The sequence below is a fragment of the Arachis ipaensis genome, chromosome B4 (genome assembly GCF_059453495.1).
Source record: "Arachis ipaensis isolate K30076 ecotype BB chromosome B4, ASM5945349v1, whole genome shotgun sequence".
NCBI lineage: Eukaryota > Viridiplantae > Streptophyta > Magnoliopsida > Fabales > Fabaceae > Arachis > Arachis ipaensis.
Genome location: NC_142439.1, coordinates 136,540,464 through 136,550,429, shown reverse-complemented (window position 1 = coordinate 136,550,429; position 9,966 = coordinate 136,540,464). Strand labels below are relative to the sequence as shown.

General features: G+C 38.1%; 1 protein-coding gene across 1 annotated transcript; it reads left to right on the top strand.

Annotated features, from left to right (window-relative positions):
* Positions 1–2,364: 2,364 nt before the first annotated feature.
* Positions 2,365–3,177, top strand: LOC148569375 (uncharacterized). The gene is made up of 3 exons (XM_088483211.1): positions 2,365–2,908; positions 2,990–3,067; positions 3,146–3,177. The coding sequence occupies exons 1-3, from the start codon at positions 2,365–2,367 to the stop codon at positions 3,175–3,177; spliced, it is 654 nt and encodes a 217-aa protein (XP_088339337.1).
* The last annotated feature ends 6,789 nt before the right edge of the window (positions 3,178–9,966 follow it).

Below are 9,966 nucleotides of genomic sequence, written 5' to 3'. Positions count from 1 at the left end.
CAAAAACGTCAAGTTTGTTAGAAGTTTCAACTAATGATTGTTTAAAACATTAAAGGTTTTAATAAAAGGATGGGCAAAATTGAAATTGTTTGAAAATGTCGAAGACAAAAGTAATTAAAACGGTTTAAAGTTTTGAGAGCAAAATTAAAAATTTCTTTAAAATGTTGAAGGCATTTTTTCATACTTTTTCCTTGTTTAATACTATGTTAATTTCAATTTTTTTTTCAATTGCTTAGACTATACAGCATTTTGTCTATATTTTCTTTGGTGATTTAATTTTCTTTATATTTTGTTTGTTTGCTTTTCCTTTTATTTTTTGTACAGAGTTTTTGATGCATAACGACTTATTTATTTATATATCACTATTATAATTTAATTCCCAGAACAACTTATCATAAATTATTTATTCAATTTTCATTATTTTTTCCAATTCTAATCTAAGCAGAAATTCCACCTATGTTACATTTGCAGTACATAGCCGGTCCTAAGCCCGGATAAAGGAGGAGGGTTGTATTAGGTCTTCGACAACCAACATAAAAATATAGTCTAATCTCCATGACATGAACCAAAGACATTATTGCGCTAAAGTTAGGTCGTTGCCCGGAAGCAATGCACTGTATGGCTCGAGTACGGTGTCAAATGAGCAAGAGCCATTGCATTGATGCCCGGATGTAGTGTTAAATGAGCAAGGGTTCTCGCGTTTTCGTGAATGGACGAGGGTAAATAAGCTAGTTCACAAAGTAAAAGGTGAAGGTCGAAGCGACAGAAGGTTGAGATTTGGGATATGGAACATAGGCACTCTAACAGGAAAGTCCATGGAGGTGGTGGACACTATGACAAGGAGGAAGATTAACATTATGTGCCTACAAGAAACAAAGTGGGTTGGTGCGAAGGCTAGGGAGTTGGATACTTCTGGTTTCAAACTTTGGTATACAGAAAAAGTGAAGAATAGGAATGGGGTTGGAATAATTGTGGATAAGCAGTGGAAGAAGGACGTAGTGGATGTCAAGAGAGTGGAAGATCGGATCATCTCTATCAAACTTATGGTGGAGGGAGGTGCTTTCCATGTGATTAGCGCCTATATATGCACCGCAAGTGGGTTCGGACGAACAACACAAGATAAGGTTTTGGGAGGATCTAGAGAGTTTGATTCAAGACATACCTTTGGGAGATAAGATTTTCTTAGGAGGAGATTTAAATGGCCATGTTGGGAGAGAAGTGACTGGATATGGGAGTATTCATGGAGGCACTGGGTTTCAGGGTGATCAATGCCGAGGGTAAAACTATTTTAGAATTTTCCTCAACCTTTGATCTTCTCATCGCAAATACATGTTTTAAAAAGAGAGACGAACATCTTATAACCTATAAGAGTGGCATGACAAGCTCTCAAATCGACTTCTTCTTGTTGAGGAGAGTCGACCGGAAATATTGCATTAATTGTAAAATTATCCCGGGAGAGAGTTTGACAACACAACATAGGGTGTTCGTCATGGATTTTTGCGTTGAGCAAAAGTCGAGGAAAAGACATCATACGAAGAACCCAAGGACGAGGTGGTGGCGGATTAAAGGTGAGGAACAAAGAAGCTTTCTAAGACGGGTAGGAGAAGAGGCAAAGTGGGATGGGAATGGAAGCGCGGAAGAGATGTGGAGGGAGATGGCAGAAGTTATTAGAAGAATAGCAAAAGAAAGCTTTGGTGAATCTAAAGGAATAGGACCAAGAGACAAGGAGTCCTGGTGGTGGAATGCGAGTGTTGTAAGACCCAGAACTTTTGAAAAGTCTTATTATGATCAAGTCTCAAATCATATAGTTATTTATAGCCTTAATTTCGGAAATCATTTTATTAAAGATAATTAAGGCAAGTTTTGATTTATTGGATTTGAGATAAGTTATGATTATTATCCAATTTTGTAATTATTGGATTATTTTCTATATTCAAGTTATAAAGTTGGTAGTTGTGAAATAATAAGGATTTCTATATGATTTGGATTAAATAATTAATATTTTAAATGTTAATACTGTTATTTTAGAAAATAATTTGTAAAGTTGATGAGCAAATAGTATTTTCTAAGTACGAATAGTGTTGGATTTAATTTGAGTTCCAATTACTATATTACCCCTACTCTTATATGAAATTACCGAATTGCCCCTAACCCTAAGTTTCAAAAGTGAAACCCTAATCCCTAACCCTTAGCCGTCACTATCCCTTTCCCTCCTATCACCCAAATCCACGGTGAAACCAGAAATCAAGGCAAGCAGAAAGGGAAAACAGAAATGGGGAAAATAAGGGAGGAAGCGCGCCGGCCAGGGGAAGGAGTTGCTGCCGCCACGGTCGATCACGTCTGCTGCCTCGCCTCCGTGCCACCATGCCTCGCAGTCGAACCCATTTCCGCTGCTACCACCGTCACGGAGAAGAGGCGTCGAAGAGGGGCCGAACTCGCGCCTTGTCGTTGCCGCCCCTGGGGCTTCGAGCCGCGTCACCGTCCTTGGTGACCCACGAACCGAGAGCACACGCGCGGGGGTGGAGGACGGCGTTGCTGTCGCCGCTGCTTCTCCCAACTCCGCTGCTGCCCATTGAAGACGACGCCGTCGCTGGTCAGAACTCAGGCGAGAGAGAGGAGGTCATGAAGGAGGGAGCCGCACTCAGTCCCTGGTCGCCGCCGCGCCAAATGAGGGAGTGGCCGCCGTCGTTGCAGAGGAGCCGCGCGGCCACCTTCACATTCTCGCGCACAGAGAGAGGGGGATGCGCGAAGGGGGACCTTCTTCCGCCACTGCTGCCTGGGATCCTGTGGTCCAAGCCACCATTGATGGAGCTTGAATCGTCGTCAGCCATGGCTGCTGTGCCTCCGGTCGCCGAGAAGGGCCACCGCTGCTGCCGCCGGAAATTGCCACTGGAACTGGTGTCGTTTGGTAAGCTTTAACCCGTCTTCAGTTTCCTTCTCCATTAAAGTTCATCTTTACCATGAGAGTTGTGATGCGGCTGTGTGCTAGGAGTTGCTGCAAGTTGCCGCTACCGGAATCACTACCAGGGCTGCCGCTTCATGGTTCAGTCACTTCTCCTTAGTTACGGTAAGAGTTACATTCCGGAGCCCTTGAAAATCTGCACTGTTATATTTGGGTAGGAATCCTAAGGTTTTGATAACGTAGGGCGAGTTCGAGTTATGGCATGTCACGGTTAGAGTTGTTGTTGCTGTTACGAGTAGTTGGGGCTGAGGTTGCCTCCGTCGCCGGAGCTGTGCCGGGGCCGGTTCGAAACCGCAGCTACTTCGTGTTGTTATTCCGGTAAGAAATTATGTTTCGAAAGCCTTACGTTAGTGCCCCGTACGTGTATTAAAGCCTTTATGGTATTAATATTCCTAGAGTTAGTAACTGAGGTTGCTTGTTGTAATTTAGAGCTGTTTATGCTGCTGCGAAAATGTGTGGGGCTGTGCTTTGAAGCTGCCTTTGATTTTGAGTTGAGGTGAAAAGGACTTAATGAGGCGTTTGGGTTATGGAATTGCGTTTCGAGGTAAGGGCGCTTTCCAAAAACTATAGTTTATTATTGGAATTATTACATATGGGTACTGATGTGAGATATTGTGTATTTGGTGATTGTATCTGCCTTATGTATTATTTGATTGACTCGAATGACTATGGATGTTGGTTTGGCCGAATTGTTGTGTGGCTTGTGAAATGTAATGTTTGAAGTTGATTCTTTAAAGATTTGAAATGAGTTTAATCCGTTGAGGATTGGTTTGAATTGAGTCAATTATTTTGATGATGTGAAAGATAGAATACTCTTGAAATTCAGCCTGGGTTGCTTTAATTGATTTGGTTTTGATAAATGATTTATTGCTGAACCGATTCTTTAAAGCTTTAGAAATGAGTTAAATCGGTTGATATTGAGTTGATTTTTGAAATGGCTTCCTTGAGATATGCCACTGAGGCGACTGTTGGATTTAGCTTGCTTTTGAATTGATTTCTGGTTTTGAGCTGTTGAAAAGGAATGAGAAATGGTTTAGTTGGGACCCGAACCGGGTGGCAAAAGTCCAAGTTTTAGGGGAGGTGCTGCCGAAATTTCTATAGAATCCGAGTCCTTATTTGAAATGTTAATTGGGGAATTTTGATTTTAATGCCTTTCCTATCTATTTTGAGGATTGTGAAATTATGGCTTCTTTTATTACCTTTACTTAGAACAATTAAGAAAGCAATGAAGTTATGCTTTGAAAGAATTATTGAAAAGAGAATCATGATTTCTCCTTATTTTCCAAGAAGAACAGTATGTCTTTGGGTACAAGTCATTCGAAAGAGAATTTTGCTTTGAGGCTGTTTTAAAAGGTAAAACGGGTTTATGTTTTTCTCTATTAAACACAAAGATTGTCCCTTGGGAGAGTTTTCGTGATTTTAAAAGGAATTGGATTTCGATTGATGAGCCTCATTATTTTGACGTTTTAAATAAGATTCAAAGTATCTTTTGAACTCTAGTTTAACACAACAAAAATGATTCTCTTATCAGTTTGAAACGCTTCAGATTTAATTATGGAATTGAAGCCGGTTTTGTTTAAGTAAAGGAAATGGTTTTGAAAGAAGTAAAGATTACGTGACTCGGTTTGGCTTAGATCCTATTTTCTTACTCAAATCAGAAAGCCAATGTTTTAATGATTTTAAATGAATTTGCCGAAATGAGATATGTTATTCTCCCCTAAAGACTTGGGACTCTGCCGAGAAACTTTGTTATAAAATCCCATTGTTGAATGGATGATTTTGAATGTTTCAAAATAAATCTTTAACTTGCCATGGTTATGGAAGTTTGGAAAGAGGATGCCGAGAGTGGCATTGTTTTCAAAGGGAAATTTACCTTGAGTAAAAGTGGCTTATGAGCCTAAGATGATTTGAGAAATGAGATCTTTAAAGCCAAGGCTGAAAAGAGTTGAAACTCGATTTCAAAGTGAAATGAATTGAGAAAATGATTTATGGCTTAAATGCCGACTTTATGAATTTAATGATGTTGAATGGTGGAAGTGCTGTTTTGTTGTGAGCCGGAATGGCTGTGTATGATTATACATATTGGTTGGTTCTGGATTGAACCGTGAGCCGGAATGGCTGTGTATGATATGAATATTGGCTGGTTCTGGACTGAACCATGAGCCGGATGGCTGAGATGGATGTTGATCCATGGATGAGATTGAATGCATGTTTATGCTGAATCATTGATAAATGTGAATGTTGCACTTCCACTATCTGAGATACGAGTTTCCCTGGGTAGTAGCAGTGGCTAGCCACCACGTGCTCCGGGTCGAGACTTGATACTCTGTTGACCCTATGTCGTAAGTGTGGCCGGGCACTGTGAAAGGCCCGGATGAGCTCGCCCCCGTAAATATTCACCAGTGAGGGTGATGGATATGGATCATGATTATGATCAAGTTTATGATGAGTACAACTCGAGTTGGGGATGCACGACAGAGGGACAGTCCAATGGTTAGCTACCAGGACTTGTCGGGTTGGCTCTATAACCGACAGATGATATCATCAGCCACTAGGGACAGGCATGCATCATATGCATTTGTGTGACATTGGTTGGGTGTGCATATTATACTTGGTTTGCCTATGTGATTAATTGCTAACTGTTCTACTTGTAATAACTGTTTGTTTGTGCTTGAACTTCCTATCGGTGTTTGCATCTGGGACTCTGTTGGATTGTGGTGATTGGTTGTTGGTTAGATTGTCTGGGCCTAGGGCCGTGGTTGGAAAGAGATGAACTGATGACTGATTTCGGTTTTGTGTTTCTGGTTTGGAATAAATTATGAAAGGCTATTTTGGTTCCGCATAGATAAACCGTTTTGAAAGGCTTTTGAGTTTTTGAGAATTGAACGGTTCTTCTTTCTGAAAAGATTTCCGACTTTACTTTCATCGTAAACCGTTGTTTTTGAAAAGAGGCATAAGACGGTTATGAATCACTGGTGCGATTATCTTCATGTATCCTATTACAGTAATTCCCAAAAACCCTCTACTGAGAACCCTTTCGAGGATGATGTTCTCACCCCCCTACATTTTTCCCCTTTCAGGATATGGGCGCAGAAGTTATGAAGAGCTTATTTAATTGTTGTTGTGATGCTCTATATTGTCTTAGTTATGGTTTATTGTACCCTCGCCTTTATCTTGATATAATCTGTAAGAGGGATAGGGATTGTATTGGATTATGTTTGTACTATTATTTATATATATGTATGTATATATATGGATGTACTCTTTATGAGTTTTTGTAAGTTGTATGGTATTTACGGATGTACGTTATCGAACGAAAGTATCTTTGGGAGCGGTATTGCGGTTTAAAGTTTTAAACAGGCTCATATTTTAGTATTAAATAGTATAAGTGTCGTCGTAATGTCCGAGCTATCAGGGTTACGCAGCCGGAAGCGTGAGCTTTGGTAGTTAGGGTGTTACATTATGGTATCAGAGCAGTTCTTCCTGTAGAGCCTGAGGAATGGACTGACTATGCTTTAGTTGCATACTCTGAGTGTTTGTCATGTATTAGGTCTTGTCGAATGACGAGAATTAGAGCTTTATGCACATGGCAGTCTATTGATTAACGCTGTTAGTCTTGCATTGCATAATTCCTGATATTAAGTTCGGCCGGCTTAATACTAGTGAATTATGTAAATGAAAGTACTAATGGGTTATCATAGATGATATACGAGTTTTGAGTAAAGCGAATCGCGGGTTTTGGAAAAGTTGGAAACTATTTCTCGAGGCTATTCAGTTGTGTGTCTTGAATTTTGTTCGAGTCGACCCGTTCTTTTATATCCTAACTTGAAGTTCTTGTTTGCTAGTCCTTTTGAGAAGTAGTTTGATCTTTCAACTCTATTCCTCTATCCATATGCATTCTTGTTTGACCTTAAGTGCATATGCTGGTTTAAGATCCTTGTTGCATCTATCTTCCTCTGTTTGAGTTCCTCTTTATTTAAGTATTCTTTGATATAGCCTTGGACTTGTCTTAATGTGCTGTGACTTTTAACTCCGGGTTCTGATTCCATTCTTTGAGAAATTGTTGATTCAGTTTTTCTCTTACTGGACAGTGATCACAGCCAATTTTGAGATTTTATAAATTACCGTTGATTAGATATATACTTTTCTATATATGAGACTTTGAAATTATTTATACAGTTTGACAACTATTTCTTTCCGATACCCCGCCTGTACTTTTACTGGTTTATGGAACTGCATTTACTTTGAATTACAATTTGACTTTCTAGTAATTCTACTATAGCCCCAATGCACATCTTCATTTGATCATATATTTTGATATTTTTCAAAATTTTGAAAAGAAAGGATTTACCACTTTTGTCTCGGTTGAGTTTCATTTGATAAGCTTTACCTAACTTATTTTGTATTGAGTTTGATTTAGCATGCTATATGGTTTATGCCATTGTTGTTCTTTTGAAAATGTTGGACTCATAGCTTTCTTCCTATGAACGGACTAAATTCTCTATTAAATCTTCCATCTCCATGAATGTCATGTTTGACCTTGTTTTTAACTGATCTTTTACATCTTGTGAATATTGCCATTGATCTTGGTTTTTCCTTTTGTGAATCTCATTCTTATGTGGGTCAGTTTGATTCGTTTCAGGATAGTACATTGTTTATTCTCCCATTATCTCTACAAGAGTTTTTAGTTAAAGATTTATCATTGAAAAATTACAAATGATTGAGTTGTCTTTTCTATGACTTTTGTATTCTTTTGGATCAATTTAAAACTTGTTTGATATTTCATGCTTAGTGGATCTTGTTTGAACTACTCTAATTTAAGATCCTTTCTTGCAAGGCTTGACTCCTTTTTAGTACATCTTAAACTTCTTGAATGTTCTTATGAGATGAGGATTTCAAGAACACTTTTGGAGTCTTGTTTTGGACTTTTTAAAGAAGTTTTGAATTCTCTTGTAAGAAGTTTTAAACGGAATTTATTTTCTGTTTCTTGATTTAGATTGAAACCATTGTTCAATATTGATGAAGTTAATTTAAAAATCGGCATGCGCTATTTTAAATGAGGTTTTGGAAAGTTTCCTTGTTTAGTGGAAACCGGTTTGTTTGTAACGCACCACTTATTTCCTTACCAGATTGTAAGCAAATTTTTATCTCGGAGTTTCTTTTCTAAAAAGAGTTTAACTTCCTCTTTCGTACTTGCTATAAATGTTATACATGCTTGTTTGAATATGAAATTTTGAGAATTTTGAACAAGCATCTGATTATTTCCGAGTTTTTATGAACTGCTTTTGGTTAAGTTGTGCATTTAATTATCTTTCTAAAATATTTGAGGAAATATTTTAGCTCTTAGCCAAAGTTGTGTGCATTTGTTTTTGGAACTCTACAAAATCTACTTCAACATGGAATTGTATTGAAGTAAAGCCACATTTATGCTTTTGTTACTCTCTTGAAGGACATTTGTTGCTTAACTTTTCTTTTAGACTGCGAGGTGATTTTCCTGCAAGTTTTCGATTCTTTTAAGAACAATGTATTCAGAAGTATTTTTAATCATGCCCTTGAGTTTTGTGAGCTTTGCCTTGGGTTTGAGATATTCTCTTTTGTAAACCTCATACTTCATCGACTCAGTTTGAGTTTGTTTCAAGTTGATGCGCTGGTTATCTTCTTGTTGATCCTATTGAACTTCTTTGATCTAAGGGTTATCTTTGAAGTTGTCAATTGAATTATGTCTAGCAAACTTTATTGCTTGAACATCCATGTTTATCTGGGATTGGATATATTCTTTCAAATCTATGACTATTGTCTTTGACATCCGTCTCTCCTTTCTAAGATCTCATATTCTTCTGAGTAGACTCGAGAATTGTTTTGGTATCACGTGCGACTTGTAGACGTAGTAACGCGATACGTTAGTTCTTTAAGATGTGACGTGTATACGGAAGTTGAAGCGGTAGGTGTGCAACGTATGAGTTGTGGGCATTTTGTTCCTTGCGAACGGGTTTGTGATTGTCAGGCTTGTGATCAAATTTGGGGTTTGTAAGGTGCTTGATGGAATTGGAAAGTTGAAACCTTGAGGTTGATATAAGATTGGTGTGCGGATATTGAGCACATCATTTTAACCCCATCCTGTTTTATAGCCTTTGATGCTTTGCCCTGCTATCACATGATTGACCCATGTTATCTTTTGCATTGAGCCTACCTTGTAACGTTTGCTTTGCAAACACACTCCTACCTTTACATCCTTATGCTTATGACAATCAAAGTATTTGAAAACTGTATATATGTTTATATTTTGAGATATTTTGCTTCTTCCTTAAATGTGTTCAAGGGTGAACTGTTATGGAATTTCTTTCATTTTGTATCAATTTTCGAGGGCGAAAATTTTTATAAGGTGGGTAGGATGTAAGACCCAGAACTTTTGAAAAGTCTTATTATGATCAAGTCTCAAATCATATAGTTATTTATAGCCTTAATTTCGGAAATCATTTTATTAAAGATAATTAAGGCAAGTTTTGATTTATTGGATTTGAGATAAGTTATGATTATTATCCAATTTTGTAATTATTGGATTATTTTCTATATTCAAGTTATAAAGTTGGTAGTTGTGAAATAATAAGGATTTCTATATGATTTGGATTAAATAATTAATATTTTAAATGTTAATACTGTTATTTTAGAAAATAATTTGTAAAGTTGATGAGCAAATAGTATTTTCTAAGTACGAATAGTGTTGGATTTAATTTGAGTTCCAATTACTATATTACCCCTACTCTTATATGAAATTACCGAATTGCCCCTAACCCTAAGTTTCAAAAGTGAAACCCTAATCCCTAACCCTTAGCCGTCACTATCCCTTTCCCTCCTATCACCCAAATCCACGGTGAAACCAGAAATCAAGGCAAGCAGAAAGGGAAAACAGAAATGGGGAAAATAAGGGAGGAAGCGCGCCGGCCAGGGGAAGGAGTTGCTGCCGCCACGGTCGATCACGTCTGCTGCCTCGCCTCCGTGCCACC

What these genes read in the sequence shown, in the direction of transcription:
- LOC148569375 (XM_088483211.1), top strand. Translation starts at nt 2,365, where the DNA reads ATGCCTCGCAGTCGAACCCATTTCCGCTGCTACCACCGTCACGGAGAA. An exon ending in ACTGGAACTGGTGTCGTTTG is followed by an intron (nt 2,909 to 2,989) that starts GTAAGCTTTAAC and finishes GCTGTGTGCTAG; the next exon opens with GAGTTGCTGCAAGTTGCCGC. An exon ending in GTCACTTCTCCTTAGTTACG is followed by an intron (nt 3,068 to 3,145) that starts GTAAGAGTTACA and finishes TTGATAACGTAG; the next exon opens with GGCGAGTTCGAGTTATGGCA.